The sequence below is a fragment of the Ascaphus truei genome, unplaced genomic scaffold (genome assembly GCF_040206685.1).
Source record: "Ascaphus truei isolate aAscTru1 unplaced genomic scaffold, aAscTru1.hap1 HAP1_SCAFFOLD_1002, whole genome shotgun sequence".
Lineage (NCBI taxonomy): Eukaryota > Metazoa > Chordata > Amphibia > Anura > Ascaphidae > Ascaphus > Ascaphus truei.
Genome location: NW_027453866.1, coordinates 34,023 through 54,201, shown reverse-complemented (window position 1 = coordinate 54,201; position 20,179 = coordinate 34,023). Strand labels below are relative to the sequence as shown.

Here is a 20,179-nt window from a genome sequence, read left to right as displayed (position 1 = left end):
GTGTGTTACACTGTGAGTGTGAGTTCCTGTCAGTGAGTGTGACTTCCTGTTAGTGTGTTACACTGTGAGTGTGAGTTCCTGTCAGTGAGTGTGACTTCCTGTTAGTGACACTGTATGAGTGAGTTCATGTCAGTGAGCGTCAGGGCCTGTGGGTGAGGGGGGGGGGGGGTTCAGGGCCGGGGAGGGGAGTCAGTACCGGGCCGGGGGGGGGGGGGGGAGTCAGTACCGGGCCGGGGGGTGTGTCAGTACTGGGTCGGGGGGGTGAGTCAGTACCGGGCCGGGGGGGGGGGGGGAAGACTTACTGTCTCAGCCCTCCCCCACCCCCCCGCAGTGAGTGGAACAGTCCGGCCTCCTCGCCTGTGTAAAGGTGTCACCATGACAACGCGTCCTGATACAGAGAGAGGGAGGGGGGAGGGGGAGAGACTGACAGACAGACAGAGAGACAGAGAGACAGAGGAAGAGAGACAGAGGAAGAGACAGGGGGAGGGGGACAGGAGAGACAGACTGACAGAGACTGAGGGAGAGAGAGAGAGAGACAAAGAGAGGTATAGAGAGAGACTGAAGGAGAGAGGAGAGGTATAGAGAGAGACTGACAGACTGGGAGAGAGAGAGAGATAAAGAGAGTGGGAGAGAGAGACTGACAGAGAGTGGGAGAGAGAGACCGAGAGGGGGGGGGGGGGTGAGAGAGAGACCGAGAGGGGGGGTAAGGTACAGCGAGGGGGGGGGGGGAAGAGAGAGAGAGAAAGATAGGGGGGGTAAGGAGAGATAAAGAGAGGAGAGAGAGAGGAAGGAGAGAGAGAAGGAGAGAAGAGAGGTATAGAAAGAGGGTGAGAGGTATAGAGAGAGGGATAGAAAGAGGGTGAGAGGTATAGAGAGAGGGTTAGAGGAGAGGTATAGAGAGAGGGTGAGAGGAGAGGTATAGAGAGAGGGTGAGAGGAGAGGTATAGAGAGAGGGTTAGAGGAGAGGTATAGAGAGAGGGTTAGAGGAGAGGTATAGTGAATGAGTTAGAGGAGAGGTATAGTGAGAGGGTTAGAGGAGAGGTATAGAGAGAGGGTGAGAGGAGAGGTATAGTGAGAGAGGGTGAGGGGAGAGGTATAGTGAGAGGAGAGGTATAGAGAGAGGGTTAGAGGAGAGGTATAGAGAGAGGGAGAGAGGAGAGGTATAGAGAGAGGGTGAGAGGAGAGGTATAGAGAGAGGGTTAGAGGAGAGGTATAGTGAGAGGGTGAGAGGAGAGGTATAGAGAGAGGGTGAGAGAGGGAGGAATCTGTCCCGGGAGAAAGGACCGTCCCTGGGAGACATGGAGCTGGTGTGACCCGGACTAGTTGGTGATTATCACAGATACAATGTAACAAATGATGACCCGGCCTGCAGCTGATCACATCACTATGTATATTTCTATGCCGAGAGACGCCGTCAGTATACCGTGTATATAGAGAGGTTCTGCAGGGACAGCAAGGAGCGGTATATACTGCGCAGGGAATGACTGGGACGCTGAACGGGCGCTGGCTGCATACACTGTTACTATTTATTCTGCTCTGAGTAACAATAACTTTATCCTACAGACCCCCGCGGGGTGTGTGTCACTGTATGTGATCTCCCGCTGCACAAGGTGACATACAGGCCCGCACTCACAAGCAGAGCTGTGCAATAACTTTATCCTACAGACCCCCGCGGGGTGTGTGTCACTGTATGTGATCTCCCGCTGCACAAGGTGACATACAGACCCGCACTCACAAGCAGAGCTGTGCAATAACTTTATCCTACAGACCCCCGCGGGGCGTGTGTCACTGTATGTGATCTCCCGCTGCACAGGGTGACATACAGGCCGCACTCACAAGCAGAGCTGTGCAATAACTTTATCCTACAGACCCCCGCGGGGTATGTGTCACTGCATGTGACCTCCCGCTGCACAGGGTGACATACAGGCCGCACTCACAAGCAGAGCTGTGCAATAACTTTATCCTACAGACCCCCGCGGGGTGTGTGTCACTGTATGTGATCTCCCGCTGCACAGGGTGACATACAGGCCCGCACTCACAAGCAGAGCTGTGCAACAAGACATTTAATGAAGGGACTTAGTGATAAGCTGTCTTGCGGAATCGCACTGCTTAGAGGATATGGGCTGCAGGGCTTCCTATGATATTTGTTTTACCCTCCAGATTGTGTTTAGCATGAAACGGAGCAGCGTGTGCGTATATATATATGTGTGGTTATATAGTGCCACCAATGTATGCAGCGCTTTACAGAATTAGGACAGTACAGCGGTACAAAGTATCACATGGACGTTAAACAGGCAGTTAACAATGGGAATAAGGGAGTGCCTGCCCGGCAGAGCTTACAATCTAAATGGAATAATGGGAGACTTACAGAATACAGCGGGAGAAAGTGCAGTACAGGAGATGTTTGAGGGGTATGTAAGTACCGGCTGTGCTAGGACTGGAAGGTGGGGAGGGATGTGGACTGGGGGGGGGGGGGAGGAGAGTCCCACAGGTCAGGATATCCCTGCTTCAGCACAGGTGGTATAGTCTTTGACTGAGCCACTGTGCTGAAGCAGGGATATCCTGAAAACCTGACCTGTTGGTGGCCCTTGAGGACTGGAGTTGGCCGCCCCTGTTCTAGTGAATACATACAGTAACACTGCTCTGCTAATCACTTATATCACAGCAAACGCCTCAGCCCTCCCACTGAATCCCCCCATGCATCTCTTCTAGGTAATCACCGATTAGCTGCAGCCATAAATCCCGCTTGTGTTTGTCCCGGAACGATGGCGTTAGTCGGACCTGCCCCCCTGGATTTTCCCAGCGATGAGCGGAAGTTTAGGAAGGTTTCACCAATTCTTCTCGAGAGTTTGGTGCTGGAGCCAGAAAGAAAGCCTGTACCTAACCACCTGCTGGAAACCAGTGAGTGCCGGGCTGCTCCATACAACGGGTTCGGGTCATTCCTCTGTACTCGCCGTGCGCAGGAGGAGGGGCTCAGAAAGACAGAGAGATCACATATCTGACTCCTTAGTAGCTCTGCGTTTGTTTACACCACGTGACTGGGAGATTTAAATACTGCAGGGGGATACCGGCACCCCATAATAAAAGGACCCTGTCAATATGGGACTCCAGCCAATCGGATTGGGGTTATACCATTTGACACTCACATGTGACGTCACAAGCCTTATATACGTACAGTATGTGTGTGTACACAGCCACTCCCCTGCTGTGGTTTTCCCCTCCCCTTTTCTGAATTCCTACTTCCATTTGGGCATTTAAATGTAGGCATGTTACTCCTGAAAAAGGCCCCGCGGGGACGGAAACGTCGGGCATATGTACCTGGCGTAACATACCCCAATCTAGCACATCTTAAAGGTTATTAATGAAACATTACTCTTTGTTTTCACCCCTCCCTGTAACGCCGCGCTGTCTCTTGTCCTCCCCCATGTTACTCTCTCCTCCATCCTGTCCTGCTCCTCTTTGCACTCCCTGCCTTACTGTGTCTGCTCCTCTCTGTGCTCACTACACTCCCTCCTCTCCTACTCATCTCATCTGTCTCCTCCTCTCCTTGCTGTCTCTGTTTCCTCCAGTCTCTCCTCCCTTCTCTGCACTCCCTGCTGCCCGATGTGCACACTGCTCTCCGTTCCCTCCTCGTCGTCTCTCTGTCTCCTCTCCCTGCTGTCTCTCTGTCTCCTCTCCCTGCTGTCTCTCTGTCTCCTCTCCTTGCTGTCTCTCAGTCTCCTCTCCCTGCTGTCTCTCTGTCTCCTCTCCCCGCCTTACTGTCTCCTCCCCTGAATATTATGTTCAGCGACTTGTACACATATTTCTTGATTATTGTTGGCATTAGGCACTTCACTATTTCAGCTTCTCCTTTGTCTTCCTTTCTCTCTCTGTTTGAGTTTAATCGTTGGTTTCTTTCTTCTGCCGTTTCATTTGCCCTTTTTTGTGCTTGCCGTATTCGATCAGTGTTTAATCGTTAGTTTTTTTTTCTTGTCTCATTTTTTCTCCCTTGTGTTTAATATTGTCACCTACCTCGATCCATCACTATCACTTGGCTAACTTAAACAATCTACTATAGACATTCAGACAAACATTATGAAATATAGTCAGCCACTGGGTGTTGTACCTGGCAGGCTATATATCTGGCACGTGACATCATACTGGTGACATCATAATGAGTTGCAGACATCCTTAGGCTGAGTCCCCGCTGGCGCTGAGCGCGCTCATGCTTGGAGAGCGCTCCAAGCATTAGCGGCGGGTGTCCTGCATTTACGCACGCGGGGGGGGGGGGGGGCATTGCGGGTAGTTGAGCGAGCTGGAAAGTTAGTTTTTTTTTGTTTACCTAAGTGCCCGCGCACGAGCGCGCACAGCGTGAGCGGGGACTTATATAGATATATGTATGTAAGTAACCGCTGCAAGCGCCGTCCGCTCAGTGCTAGCGGAGACGCAGCCTTAGCCTTATATATCTATATCTCTATATATATATTGTGATACCATCAGGTATCTCTAGGTGCTGGAACAGTGCAGTAAGTGTACTTTTCCAGCTCACAGAGAGTTAATCCTCCCTGGAATGGCTAATGCAGCTGCTGCCTAATTAATCAGAATGGAGTCCTTTAGTGAACAAGGAAGTGTTTAATGCAAACACAGAGAGCTGAAATGCTGCCATGCTGAGAGTCACATAGTGAGAGATTGCTGTCCCAGAGAAGGGGACAGAGAAGTGTCCTCCCCAGCTGTGGAAGCTGGCACAGACCCCTAGGCCCGCTGAACGTGGAGCCTGCTGGGTCATTAATCCCAGGAAGAAGAAGGAAGGACGAGACCGTGCTGAAGCAGGAATGTCCGGTCCTTGGCATTTACAGAGGAGAGTTTCTCTGAGCTCACGAGGTGCAGAGTTCCCCTAGGAAGAAAGGCCGCGCTGAAGCTGGGACGTTTGCTCAAAGCCTGAACTTACAGATAGGCAAAAAAACATTTATTGCCGTGTGCAGAGACTGTGTAGATTGTTGCATATGCCAGGGCATGTTTGGGGTGGAACCAGCTAAGCTGTCCATCCAGGTTAGTAAGGGTTGAAGCTGAATGTACAGTTAGTCTCCTAAGAGGAGTAGGAGTTTATTTTATGTTTTGTTTGGACTTAAAGGGACGGTGGGCCTGTTAGTATGATTTAATCCCTGTAAATAAACCCCATATAAAGAATTACAGTGTTTCCTGCCTTACATTGGTACTAAAAGAGACTGCAACGTGGTGTGGGAATCACAATATGTATGTATGTATGTATGTATGTATGTATGTATATGTAGATAGTGCAGAATAAAGGAGCTCTTCAGTATTAGGCCGCGTTTATAGGGACGGCGACGCGACTGGCGAAAGTTGCACTTTAGTTTGGAGCGACGTCGCTGGCGACAAAGCCAGTGACGTCACGAAGGGGGCGGGCAGAGTGCAGTAGGCGCTCTGTGATTGTTGTAGAGACAGTCACATGTGGCGACTGTCTCTCCCAAAATCAAATTTCAATGGCTTAAAAAATGTTTGCTGCGCCGTCGCGCTGACTATAAGTGCATGCAACGGATCCAATGTATTTGTTTTGACGCGACGTCGCGTCGCCGGGCGCTATAAGGTGCAGCCTCAGGTGATACATTTTGTATTTGGACTAACAATTGATATAATAGGACAAGCTTTGGAGAGCTCTCTCTTCCTCAGGTCAGCAATACTGGTTTACACAGGAATCTGTGGCCAAAACAGGTTTGGAAAGCAGAAAAGAACCGTTATTTTCTGCTTTCCTAACCTCTGTTTTAGCCACAGATTCCTGTGTAAACCAGTATTGCCGACCTGAGGAAGAGAGGAGAACTCTCGAATGCTTGTCCTATGATATACCTTTTTTTATTTGGACTAACAACTTATCACCTAATACTGAAGAACTCATTAATTCTGCATTATCGCAACTGGACTAACACGGCTATTTCCGTTGTATATATGTAGACTAGCTGAGAGACCCGGCGTTGCCCGGGAGTTAAATTTCCCGCTCCCTCCTCTCCCCCTATTTCTGTGCTCCCCCTCTTTCTCCGTTCCCCCCCCCCCCCCAGAGGGAGGGAGGGACAGTGGACAAGAGGGGGGGGGGGGCAGTGGACAGGAGGGGGGGGACAGTGGACAGGAGGGGGGGACAGTAGACAGGAGGGGGGGCAGTGGACAGGAGGGGGGGACAGTGGACAGGAGGGGGGGGACAGTGGACAGGGGGGGACAGTGGACAGGAGGGGGGAGACAGTGGACAGGAGGTGTGGACAGGAGGGTGGGGACAGTGGACAGGAGGGTGGGGACAGTAGACAAGAGGGGGGGGACAGTGGACAGGAGGGGGGGGACAGTGGACAGGAGGGGGGGACAGTGGACAGGAGGGGGGCACAGTGGATAGGAGGGGAGGGGCAGTGGACAGGAGGGGGGGCAGTGGACAGGAAGGGGGGGACGACAGTGGATGGGGGGGAGAGTGGACAAGAGGGAGTGAGACAGGAGGGGGGAGGACAGTGGACAGGAGGGGGGGGCAGTGGACAGGAGTCAGCCTTAACGCACAATTTCAACTGTGCACCCCTCTTACCCTATAATTAATATAGCCTTCTCTGACGTTGACCTGACCTGCCTTTTACTCTTTTATCAGCCACCAAAAATGGAAACACACAACCTGTTATACCACCACCCCATTTTAAAACCCCACCACCCTCCCATTCGACTTCCACCCACCTCCACTTACCTTCCCCCTCGGCGCGCCTTTCCCCTTCAACAGGGGGGAGCAGGGCAGTGGCGGCCGCGCAGGACATGCCCTTCCCTCTGGGAGATGGCCACGGGGGGAGGGGCAGAGCAGCCTCTTCCGATCGCCGCCCAGAGGGGTGCACAGTTTAAATCGTGCGGTAAGGGTCACGACAGGGTGGAGTAGTGTGGAGCGCCATTTTAATATTGTGAGCCGGTGGCATAGGGGGAAGGTGCGCCGAGGGGGAAGGTAGCGGGGAGGTGAGGGGGGTGATGGCGGGGAGGGGAGCTGTGGGTGAGGGGGGGTGATGGTGGGAGGGAGCCAGCGGGGAAGTGAGTTGTGGGTGAGGGGGGGTGATGGTGGGGGGGAGCCAGCGGGGAGGTGAGCTGTGGGTGAGGGGGGTGATGGTGGGGGGGAGCCAGCGGGGAGGTGAGCTGTGGGTGAGGGGGGGGGGAGGTGAGCTGTGGGTGAGGTATGGTGAGTGTGATGGGGTGAGAGTCTGTGGCAGTATGTGTGTGTGTGTCACAGTGGAGTAGGTGTGTCTGTGATGTCAGCGTACCTTTGGGCCAATGAGAGTCGTGGGGGAGGTGGGCCATGGGTGGACGGACCCACGGACCAATCAGATTACCCACATCTACTAACAATCTCACAAATTTCAATTATATAGATATAGATAGATATAGATACACATACATACATGTGCTGGGGTACTTAAAGCTGCAGTTCCTGCATGTGTTTTTTTTTTTAATAAATCAGTTCTGTAGTAAGAAAAAATACTTTTATTTATTTATTTATAAAATATTTTACCAGGGAGTAATACAGTGAGAGTTACCGCTCGTTTTCAGGTATGTCCTGGGCACAGAGTTAAGACAAATAATACATGGTTACAAATACAGTTACATAATGAGCAGGGTATACATTATATACAAGACATTATCACAGTTAAAGATAATTTGTATTATGAGCGTATGAAACAGTTACAGACCACATTAAAATGTGTGACAGCCTTAGATTTGAAAGAACTTAGACTGGTGGTGGATGTGAGAGTCTCTGGTAGGTTGTTCCAGTTTTGGGGTGCACGGTAAGAGAAGGAGGAGCGGCCGGATACTTTGTTGAGCCTTGGGACCATGAACAGTCTTTTGGAGTCTGATCTCAGATGATAGGTGCTGCATGTGGTAGGGGTGAGGAGCTTGTTCAGATAGCTGGGTAGCTTGCCCATAAAGAATTTGAAGGCAAGACAGGAAAGGTGAACTTTGCGCCTAGACTCGAGTGATGACCAATCTAGTTCTTTGAGCATTTCGCAGTGATGTGTCTTATAGTTGCATTGGAGAAAAAAACGACAAATTGAGTTGTAGAGGGTGTTAAGTTTGCTAAGGTGGGTTTGAGGTGCCGAGCCATATACTATGTCTCCATAGTCAATAATTGGCATTAGCATCTGCTGTGCGATACGTTTTCTGACCAGGAGACTTAGGGAGGATTTTTTCCTGTAAAGTACCCCTAGTTTGGCATACAGTACCGACATATCTTATTGCAACAAATACCGGCGGCATGCCGGGATCTGCCCCAGCTGCCGCCAGTAATGCACGCGCGCCGCCGCGTTCCCCCACTCACCCCCCCTCCTCATCGCGAGCAATTTGCACACCCTTCCGGACCCCTGTACCCCTTCTGCTCTGCCCCTCTGCTTCCCCGTACCCCCGCTTACCTTAATTTGATGTCCAGGGGTGTCGGGGAAGCCTGGGGAAGCCGGGGAAGACGGGGAAGCCGGGCGCGCATGTGACTGTGACGTCACAGTGCGCCGCCACGCGCCGCGGCTACCCGCTTCCCAGCCTCATACAGCCAGCGGCATTTGCTCGAATAAGAGCTGCCGCTGCTGTAGGTCTTGGTTGTCAGGGTATTAATGTGCATCTCGAATGTTAAGTGGGAGTCAAACCATATTCCCAGGTATTTAAAACTAGTGACAGGAGTTATGGTGGTGTTAGTGTTGGTTGTAATCTGGAGCTCAGTCGCTGGAAGCTTTAAAAATTTAGTCTCGGTCCCAAATACCATTGTTACAGTCTTGTCAGTGTTTAAAACAGTTTGTTTAGGGAAATCCAGTTTTCGACTCTGAAAAAGTCAGACTGAAGTATGTGTTGAAGGTCAGAGAGGCTATGGCTGTGTGCATATAGGATTGTGTCCTCTGCATACATGTGTATTGAGGCTTCCTGACAAGCTGTGGGAAGATCATTGATGAACACTGAGAAGAGTAGGGGCCCCAGAACAGAGCCTTGCGGGACACCACAAGTGATATCCAGGGGGTTGGAGTTAGAGCCTGAGATGGACACATGTTGGGATCTACCTGATAGGTAGGACTGAAACCAGTTTAAAGCATGTTTCCCTATTCCAGAGCTCTGGAGTTTGTTAAGCAGGATAGCATGATCAACAGTATCAAAAGCCTTTGCAAAATCTAGGAATACTGCACCAGTGAGTTGTCCCCGTTCCATTCCACACTGGATTTCATTGCAAAGATTTAGCAGGGTAGTTATGGTGGAGTGTTTGGGGCGAAAGCCAGATTGGAATTGGCTAGGGAAATTTGTCTTGTTATAGTAATCGCTTAATTGGGAGTGGACACCTTTTTCCATGACTTTGGATAGGATTGGGAGAAGGGAGATTGGTCTGTAGTTTGAGACAGTGTTTTTGTCCCCACTTTTGAAGATTGGGACAACTCTGGCAGCTTACCAGGTCTTAGGGATATGGCCAGCAGACAGGATCGAGTTGACTATGGAAGCAATTAGTTTGGCAATTGCCGGGGCACCAAGTCTTAGGAACCTAGATTGTAGTAAGTCAGGTCCACATTGGCTGCTTAGTTTTAATTTGAGAAGCGCTTGTGTAATCTCCTCTTCGGATACTGGGCCAAATTGAAAATTGTGGGCAATGTTGGGAGGGGGTGGGGCTATAGGGGTACTCCCAGGATGAGATTCAGGTTTGTGGTTTGGGTTGCGTTTTGCTAATAAGTTAGTAGCACACCCCACAAAGTAATCATTGAATGCATTTGCAATGTCGGTGGGGTTTGTCAGAGTAATATCCCCCTTAATGATATTACTTGGTTGTTGATGGTTAGGAGGCTGGAATATGTTGTTGATAACTTTCCAGAAGTTAGCTGGGTTTGATGTGTTCTGGAGGAGATTGTCAGAGTAATATTGTGCTTTTGCGTGCCTTGTTTGCTTTGTGCACATGTTCCGCAGGCATCTGTAGTGATTGAGATCCTTGGTAGTGCCAGTTACTTTGTAGCTTTTCCACAAGGCATCCCTGAACTGGTAGAGTGCTATAAGGTCAGGTGTAACCCATGGAAGGTGGGCACCCCGTACCCTTATTCTGCGTAGTGGAGCATGGGTATCACAGAGGTTTAAGAACTCGGATTGGAAATAGTCGAGCGCAGAATCAGGGTCGGGAATTAAATCGATTCTGTGCCATGGGCAGTTGGTAAGGTCAGCCAGAAACTGTTGTGAGTTAAAGTTTCTAAATGTTCTAGTGAGGAGAACTTTAGGGCTTGATTGGGGCGGTTTAATTTTCCTTACACAGTACACTATTGCATGGTCACTGAAAATATCAGGAAGGATGCCAGAGGATTGGATTCTGCTGGGGTTTGAGGAGAGAATCCAGTCTAGCAAGGAATGGTTATGCGATTTCAGGTTTATCCGTGTGGGTTGGGAAATGAGTTGCGATAGGTTAAGTGACTTGAGTTGTATCTGGATTTTGTGGTTTTTAGGGTCAAGCCAATTGACGTTGAAATCCCCAAGAACTAGCAGCTCACTCTTCTCATTCAGAGAGGAACTGGAGCCATGAAACTGGGTGATATCAGTCAGAGATTTTGGGGGGGCTTTAGGGGGGCGGTAGATGCCAGCAAGCAAGATGGGCTTAGAAAAGGGGAGGCAGATTCTGCCAAATAGGATTTCAAAAGAGGGTGGGCTTGGTGGGCAATTTAACAGTGTAAATTGTAATGTGTCTGCAATATAAAATAACACCCCTCCTCCTCTCTTTGACCTATCTCTCCTAAAAATGGAGTATCCCTGAATGGCGATATTTGCATCAGGGCTTTTTGGGGTTAGCCATGTTTAGCATTTTCTGTTTTTAAAAAAACAACTTTGAAAGACCAATTTTCTTGTATTCTATTTTAACAGCCATTTGCTAAGGCACTGCCCCTTCATGTCCTGTCACAAGCCCTGGCACACCCCTTTGTCAGCCCTGCCCTCCCTCTAGCACATGTCAGTGCAGGAGTGCTCATGAATATTCATGAGCTTCCACTGAGTGACAGAAGCAGAGGAAAAACATATCCCATATCTAAAGGTGTTGCCAAATTTCGCCGATCAATACATGGAGAACGAATTGACCGGCAGCTATACAGTTCTTTAGGTAATTAGAGATTGCCCACGTGAAACTATTGAATTAAAAAAATAAATAATTAAATTAAAAAGACTGAACTGCAGCTTTAAAGACAAGAGCAGACAGGTTTGTGTATTTTTCTGGCTGTAGCTCTGAACAGATAATAAATATTATGATTCACTGTAATAACTTCTCCTCCTTTCGTCCCTTTCTTTAGAGACTTATAAAAAACTTCTCAGGAACGCGGCTGTCCGCGCTGATCCCGGGATTCTGCATTTTGGAGGCTATGAAGTTGGAAAACGTCATCAGCAGATTGTAGTGAGTGTGATAAACACGCCGTGCGGGTTGTAGTGAGTGTGATAAACACGCCGTGCAGGATGTAGTGAGTGTGATAAACACGCCGTGCGGGTTGTAGTGAGTGTGATAAACACGCCGTGCAGGTTGTAGTGAGTGTGATAAACACGCCGTGCAGGTTGCGGTGAGTGTGATAAACACGCCGTGCAGGTTGTAGTGAGTGTGATAAACACGCCGTGCAGGTTGCGGTGAGTGTGATAAACACGCCGTGTAGGTTGTAGTGAGTGATAAACACGCCGTGCAGGTTGTAGTGAGTGTGATAAACACGCCGTGCAGGTTGTAGTGAGTGTGATAAACACGCTGTGCAGGTTGTAGTGAGTGTGATAAACACGCTGTGCAGGTTGTAGTGAGTGTGATAAACACGCTGTGCAGGTTGTAGTGAGTGTGATAAACACGCCTCGCAGGTTGTAGTGAGTGTGATAAACACGCCTCGCAGGTTGCAGTGAGTGTGATAAACACGCCGTGCAGGATGTAGTGAGTGTGATAAACACGCCGTGCGGGTTGTAGTGAGTGTGATAAACACGCCGTGCAGGTTGTAGTGAGTGTGATAAACACGCCGTGCAGGTTGCGGTGAGTGTGATAAACACGCCGTGCAGGTTGTAGTGAGTGTGATAAACACGCCGTGCAGGTTGCGGTGAGTGTGATAAACACGCCGTGTAGGTTGTAGTGAGTGATAAACACGCCGTGCAGGTTGTAGTGAGTGTGATAAACACGCCGTGCAGGTTGTAGTGAGTGTGATAAACACGCTGTGCAGGTTGTAGTGAGTGTGATAAACACGCTGTGCAGGTTGTAGTGAGTGTGATAAACACGCTGTGCAGGTTGTAGTGAGTGTGATAAACACGCCTCGCAGGTTGTAGTGAGTGTGATAAACACGCCTCGCAGGTTGCAGTGAGTGTGATAAACACGCCGTGCAGGTTGTAGTGAGTGTGATAAACACGCCGTGCAGGTTGTAGTGAGTGTGATAAACACGCCTCGCAGGTTGTAGTGAGTGTGATAAACACGCCGTGCAGGTTGTAGTGAGTGTGATAAACACGCCGTGCAGGTTGTAGTGAGTGTGATAAACACGCCGTGCAGGTTGTAGTGAGTGTGATAAACACGCCGTGCAGGTTGTAGTGAGTGTGATAAACACGCCATGCAGGTTGTAGTGAGTGTGATAAACACGCCGTGCAGGTTGTAGTGAGTGTGATAAACACGCCGTGCAGGTTGTAGTGAGTGTGATAAACACGCCTCGCAGGTTGTAGTGAGTGTGATAAACACGCCGTGCAGGTTGTAGTGAGTGTGATAAACACGCAGTGCAGGTTGTAGTGAGTGTGATAAACACGCCGTGCAGGTTGTGGTGAGTGTGATAAACACGCCGTGCAGGTTGAGGTGAGTGTGATAAACACGCCGTGCAGGTTGCAGTGAGTGTGATAAACACGCCGTGCAGGTTGTAGTGAGTGTGATAAACATGCCGTGCAGGTTGTAGTGAGTGTGATAAACACGCCGTGCAGGATGTAGTGTGTGATAAACACGCCGTGCAGGTTGTAGTGTGTGATAAACACGCCTCGCAGGTTGTAGTGAGTGTGATAAACACGCCGTGCAGGTTGTAGTGAGTGTGATAAACACGCCTCGCAGGTTGTAGTGTGTGATAAACACGCCGTGCAGGTTGTAGTGAGTGTGATAAACACGCCGTGCAGGTTGTAGTGAGTGTGATAAACACGCCGTGCAGGTTGTAGTGAGTGTGATAAACACGCCGTGCAGGTTGTAGTGAGTGTGATAAACACGCCGTGCAGGTTGTAGTGTGTGATAAACACGCCGTGCAGGTTGTAGTGTGTGATAAACACGCCTCGCAGGTTGTAGTAAGTGTGATAAACACGCCGTGCAGGTTGCAGTGAGTGTGATAAACACGCCGTGCAGGATGTGGTGAGTGTGATAAACATGCTGCGCAGGTTGTAGTGAGTGTGATAAACACGCCGTGCAGGTTGTAGTGAGTGTGATAAACACGCCGTGCAGGTTGTAGTGAGTGTGATAAACACGCCGTGCAGGTTGTAGTGAGTGTGATAAACATGCCGTGCAGGTTGTAGTGTGTGATAAACACGCCGTGCAGGTTGTAGTGAGTGTGATAAACACGCCGTGCAGGTTGTAGTGAGTGTGATAAACATGCCGTGCAGGTTGTAGTGAGTGTGATAAACACGCCGTGCAGGTTGTAGTGAGTGTGATAAACACGCCGTGCAGGTTGTAGTGAGTGTGATAAACACGCTGTGCAGGTTGTAGTGAGTGTGATAAACACGCCGTGCAGGTTGTAGTGAGTGTGATAAACACGCCGTGCAGGTTGTAGTGAGTGTGATAAACACGCCGTGCAGGTTGTAGTGAGTGTGATAAACACGCCGTGCAGGTTGTAGTGAGTGTGATAAACATGCCGTGCAGGTTGTAGTGAGTGTGATAAACACGCCGTGCAGGTTGTAGTGAGTGTGATAAACACGCCGTGCAGGTTGTAGTGAGTGTGATAAACACGCCGTGCAGGTTGTAGTGAGTGTGATAAACACGCCGTGCAGGTTGTAGTGAGTGTGATAAACACGCTGTGCAGGTTGTAGTGAGTGTGATAAACACGCCGTGCAGGTTGTAGTGAGTGTGATAAACACGCCGTGCAGGTTGTAGTGTGTGATAAACACGCCGTGCAGGTTGTAGTAAGTGTGATAAACACGCCGTGCAGGATGTGGTGAGTGTGATAAACACGCCGTGCAGGTTGCAGTGAGTGTGATAAACACGCCGTGCAGGTTGTAGTGAGTGTGATAAACATGCCGTGCAGGTTGTAGTGAGTGTGATAAACACGCCGTGCAGGATGTAGTGTGTGATAAACACGCCGTGCAGGTTGTAGTGTGTGATAAACACGCCGTGCAGGTTGCAGTGAGTGTGATAAACACGCCGTGCAGGTTGTAGTGAGTGTGATAAACACGCCTCGCAGGTTGTAGTGTGTGATAAACACGCCGTGCAGGTTGTAGTGAGTGTGATAAACACGCCGTGCAGGTTGTAGTGAGTGTGATAAACACGCCGTGCAGGTTGTAGTGAGTGTGATAAACACGCCGTGCAGGTTGTAGTGAGTGTGATAAACACGCCGTGCAGGGTGTAGTGAGTGTGATAAACACGCCGTGAGGGTTGTAGTGAGTGTGATAAACACGCCGTGCAGGTTGTAGTGAGTGTGATAAACACGCCGTGCAGGTTGTAGTGAGTGTGATAAACACGCCGTGCAGGTTGTAGTGAGTGTGATAAACACGCCGTGCAGGTTGTAGTGAGTGTGATAAACACGCCGTGCAGGTTGTAGTGTGTGATAAACACGCCGTGCAGGTTGTAGTGTGTGATAAACACGCCTCGCAGGTTGTAGTAAGTGTGATAAACACGCCGTGCAGGTTGTAGTGAGTGTGATAAACACGCCGTGCAGGATGTGGTGAGTGTGATAAACATGCTGTGCAGGTTGTAGTGAGTGTGATAAACACGCCGTGCGGGTTGTAGTGAGTGTGATAAACACGCCGTGCAGGTTGTAGTGAGTGTGATAAACACGCCGTGCAGGTTGTAGTGAGTGTGATAAACACGCCGTGCAGGTTGTAGTGAGTGTGATAAACATGCCGTGCAGGTTGTAGTGAGTGTGATAAACACGCCGTGCAGGTTGTAGTGAGTGTGATAAACACGCCGTGCAGGTTGTAGTGAGTGTGATAAACACGCCGTGCAGGTTGTAGTAAGTGTGATAAACACGCCGTGCAGGTTGTAGTGAGTGTGATAAACACGCCGTGCAGGTTGTAGTGAGTGTGATAAACACGCCGTGCAGGTTGTAGTGAGTGTGATAAACACGCCGTGCAGGTTGTAGTGTGTGATAAACACGCCGTGCAGGTTGTAGTGAGTGTGATAAACACGCCTCGCAGGTTGTAGTGAGTGTGATAAACACGCCGTGCAGGTTGTAGTGAGTGTGATAAACACGCAGTGCAGGTTGTAGTGAGTGTGATAAACACGCCGTGTAGGTTGTAGTGAGTGTGATAAACACGCCGTGCAGGTTGTAGTGAGTGTGATAAACACGCCGTGCAGGTTGTAGTGAGTGTGATAAACATGCCGTGCAGGTTGTAGTGAGTGTGATAAACACGCCGTGCAGGTTGTAGTGAGTGTGATAAACACGCCGTGCAGGTTGTGGTGAGTGTGATAAACACGCCGTGCAGGTTGAGGTGAGTGTGATAAACACGCCGTGCAGGTTGCAGTGAGTGTGATAAACACGCCGTGCAGGTTGCAGTGAGTGTGATAAACATGCCGTGCAGGTTGTAGTGAGTGTGATAAACACGCCGTGCAGGATGTAGTGTGTGATAAACACGCCGTGCAGGTTGTAGTGTGTGATAAACACGCCTCGCAGGTTGTAGTGAGTGTGATAAACACGCCGTGCAGGTTGTAGTGAGTGTGATAAACACGCCTCGCAGGTTGTAGTGTGTGATAAACACGCCGTGCAGGTTGTAGTGAGTGTGATAAACACGCCGTGCAGGTTGTAGTGAGTGTGATAAACACGCCGTGCAGGTTGTAGTGAGTGTGATAAACACGCCGTGCAGGGTGTAGTGAGTGTGATAAAAACGCCGTGCAGGTTGTAGTGAGTGTGATAAACACGCCGTACAGGTTGTAGTGAGTGTGATAAACACGCCGTGCAGGTTGTAGTGAGTGTGATAAACACGCCGTGCAGGTTGTAGTGAGTGTGATAAACACGCCGTGCAGGGTGTAGTGAGTGTGATAAACACGCCGTGAGGGTTGTAGTGAGTGTGATAAACACGCTGTGCAGGTTGTAGTGAGTGTGATAAACACGCCGTGCAGGTTGTAGTGAGTGTGATAAACACGCCGTGCAGGTTGTAGTGAGTGTGATAAACACGCCGTGCAGGTTGTAGTGTGTGATAAACACGCCTCGCAGGTTGTAGTAAGTGTGATAAACACGCCGTGCAGGTTGCAGTGAGTGTGATAAACACGCCGTGCAGGATGTGGTGAGTGTGATAAACATGCTGTGCAGGTTGTAGTGAGTGTGATAAACACGCCGTGCAGGTTGTAGTGAGTGTGATAAACACGCCGTGCAGGTTGTAGTGAGTGTGATAAACACGCCGTGCAGGTTGTAGTGAGTGTGATAAACATGCCGTGCAGGTTGTAGTGTGTGATAAACACGCCGTGCAGGTTGTAGTGAGTGTGATAAACACGCCGTGCAGGTTGTAGTGAGTGTGATAAACACGCCGTGCAGGTTGTAGTGAGTGTGATAAACATGCCGTGCAGGTTGTAGTGTGTGATAAACACGCCGTGCAGGTTGTAGTGAGTGTGATAAACATGCCGTGCAGGTTGTAGTGAGTGTGATAAACACGCCTCGCAGGTTGTAGTGTGTGATAAACACGCCGTGCAGGTTGTAGTGAGTGTGATAAACACGCCGTGCAGGTTGTAGTGAGTGTGATAAACACGCCGTGCAGGTTGTAGTGAGTGTGATAAACACGCCGTGCAGGGTGTAGTGAGTGTGATAAAAACGCCGTGCAGGTTGTAGTGAGTGTGATAAACACGCCGTGCAGGTTGTAGTGAGTGTGATAAACACGCCGTGCAGGTTGTAGTGTGTGATAAACACGCCTCGCAGGTTGTAGTGAGTGTGATAAACACGCCGTGCAGGTTGTAGTGAGTGTGATAAACACGCCTCGCAGGTTGTAGTGTGTGATAAACACGCCGTGCAGGTTGTAGTGAGTGTGATAAACACGCCGTGCAGGTTGTAGTGAGTGTGATAAACACGCCGTGCAGGTTGTAGTGAGTGTGATAAACACGCCGTGCAGGGTGTAGTGAGTGTGATAAAAACGCCGTGCAGGTTGTAGTGAGTGTGATAAACACGCCGTGCAGGTTGTAGTGAGTGTGATAAACACGCCGTGCAGGTTGTAGTGAGTGTGATAAACACGCCGTGCAGGTTGTAGTGAGTGTGATAAACACGCCGTGCAGGTTGTAGTGAGTGTGATAAACATGCCGTGCAGGTTGTAGTGTGTGATAAACACGCCGTGCAGGTTGTAGTGAGTGTGATGGTTGTAGTGAGTGTGATAAACACGCCGTGCAGGTTGTAGTGAGTGTGATAAACATGCCGTGCAGGTTGTAGTGTGTGATAAACACGCCGTGCAGGTTGTAGTGAGTGTGATAAACATGCCGTGCAGGTTGTAGTGAGTGTGATAAACACGCCTTGCAGGTTGTAGTGTGTGATAAACACGCCGTGCAGGTTGTAGTGAGTGTGATAAACACGCCGTGCAGGTTGTAGTGAGTGTGATAAACACGCCGTGCAGGTTGTAGTGAGTGTGATAAACACGCCGTGCAGGGTGTAGTGAGTGTGATAAAAACGCCGTGCAGGTTGTAGTGAGTGTGATAAACACGCCGTGCAGGTTGTAGTGAGTGTGATAAACACGCCGTGCAGGTTGTAGTGTGTGATAAACACGCCTCGCAGGTTGTAGTGAGTGTGATAAACACGCCGTGCAGGTTGTAGTGAGTGTGATAAACACGCCTCGCAGGTTGTAGTGTGTGATAAACACGCCGTGCAGGTTGTAGTGAGTGTGATAAACACGCCGTGCAGGTTGTAGTGAGTGTGATAAACACGCCGTGCAGGTTGTAGTGAGTGTGATAAACACGCCGTGCAGGGTGTAGTGAGTGTGATAAAAACGCCGTGCAGGTTGTAGTGAGTGTGATAAACACGCCGTGCAGGTTGTAGTGAGTGTGATAAACACGCCGTGCAGGTTGTAGTGAGTGTGATAAACACGCCGTGCAGGTTGTAGTGAGTGTGATAAACACGCCGTGCAGGGTGTAGTGAGTGTGATAAACACGCCGTGAGGGTTGTAGTGAGTGTGATAAACACGCCGTGCAGGTTGTAGTGAGTGTGATAAACACGCCGTGCAGGTTGTAGTGAGTGTGATAAACACGCCGTGCAGGTTGTAGTGAGTGTGATAAACACGCCGTGCAGGTTGTAGTGTGTGATAAACACGCCTCGCAGGTTGTAGTAAGTGTGATAAACACGCCGTGCAGGTTGCAGTGAGTGTGATAAACACGCCGTGCAGGATGTGGTGAGTGTGATAAACATGCTGTGCAGGTTGTAGTGAGTGTGATAAACACGCCGTGCAGGTTGTAGTGAGTGTGATAAACACGCCGTGCAGGTTGTAGTGAGTGTGATAAACACGCCGTGCAGGTTGTAGTGAGTGTGATAAACATGCCGTGCAGGTTGTAGTGTGTGATAAACACGCCGTGCAGGTTGTAGTGAGTGTGATAAACACGCCGTGCAGGTTGTAGTGAGTGTGATAAACACGCCGTGCAGGTTGTAGTGAGTGTGATAAACATGCCGTGCAGGTTGTAGTGTGTGATAAACACGCCGTGCAGGTTGTAGTGAGTGTGATAAACACGCCGTGCAGGTTGTAGTGAGTGTGATAAACACGCCGTGCAGGTTGTAGTGAGTGTGATAAACACGCCGTGCAGGTTGTAGTGAGTGTGATAAACACGCCGTGCAGGTTGTAGTGAGTGTGATAAACACGCCGTGCAGGTTGTAGTGAGTGTGATAAACACGCCGTGCAGGTTGTAGTGAGTGTGATAAACACGCCGTGCAGGTTGTAGTGAGTGTGATAAACACGCCGTGCAGGTTGTAGTGAGTGTGATAAACACGCCGTGCAGGTTGTAGTGAGTGTGATAAACACGCCGTGCAGGTTGTAGTGAGTGTGATAAACACGCCGTGCGGGTTGTAGTGAGTGTGATAAACACGCCGTGCGGGTTGTAGTGAGTGTGATAAACACGCCGTGCAGGTTGTAGTGAGTGTGATAAACACGCCGTGCAGGTTGTAGTGAGTGTGATAAACACGCCGTGCAGGTTGTAGTGAGTGTGATAAACACGCTGTGCAGGTTGTAGTGAGTGTGATAAACACGCCGTGCAGGTTGTAGTGAGTGTGATAAACACGCCTCGCAGGTTGCAGTGAGTGTGATAAACACGCCGTGCAGGTTGTAGTGAGTGTGATAAACACGCCGTGCAGGTTGTAGTGAGTGTGAGAAACACGCCTCGCAGGTTGTAGTGAGTGTGATAAACACGCTGTGCAGGTTGTAGTAAGTGTGATAAACACGCCGTGCAGGTTGTAGTGTGTGATAAACACGCCGTGCAGGTTGTAGTAAGTGTGATAAACACGCCGTGCAGGTTGCAGTGAGTGTGATAAACACGCCGTGCAGGATGTGGTGAGTGTGATAAACATGCTGTGCAGGTTGTAGTGAGTGTGATAAACACGCCGTGCGGGTTGTAGTGAGTGTGATAAACACGCCGTGCAGGATGTGGTGAGTGTGATAAACACGCCGTGCGGGTTGTAGTGAGTGTGATAAACACGCCGTGCAGGATGTGGTGAGTGTGATAAACATGCTGTGCAGGTTGTAGTGAGTGTGATAAACACGCCGTGCAGGTTGTAGTGAGTGTGATAAACACGCCGTGCAGGTTGTAGTGAGTGTGATAAACACGCCGTGCAGGTTGTAGTGAGTGTGATAAACATGCCGTGCAGGTTGTAGTGAGTGTGATAAACACGCCGTGCAGGTTGTAGTGAGTGTGATAAACACGCCATGCAGGTTGTAGTGAGTGTGATAAACACGCCGTGCAGGTTGTAGTAAGTGTGATAAACACGCCGTGCAGGTTGTAGTGAGTGTGATAAACACGCCGTGCAGGTTGTAGTGAGTGTGATAAACACGCCGTGCAGGTTGTAGTGTGTGATAAACACGCCGTGCAGGTTGTAGTGAGTGTGATAAACAC

At 49.8% G+C, this 20,179-nt stretch overlaps 1 protein-coding gene across 1 annotated transcript in view; it reads left to right on the top strand.

The window, feature by feature from the left end:
• Positions 1 to 762: 762 nt before the first annotated feature.
• LOC142474881 (cilia- and flagella-associated protein 221-like) overlaps positions 763 to 20,179 on the top strand; it is a gene marked incomplete at its 3' end in the record, with an annotated part of 43,367 nt that continues 23,950 nt past the window's right edge. The window contains exons 1-3 of the mRNA XM_075581023.1: positions 763 to 1,326; positions 2,713 to 2,901; positions 11,280 to 11,380. Coding sequence (XP_075437138.1) covers positions 2,766 to 2,901; positions 11,280 to 11,380 — 237 coding nt within the window. The remainder of the gene's footprint in view (positions 1,327 to 2,712; positions 2,902 to 11,279; positions 11,381 to 20,179) is intronic.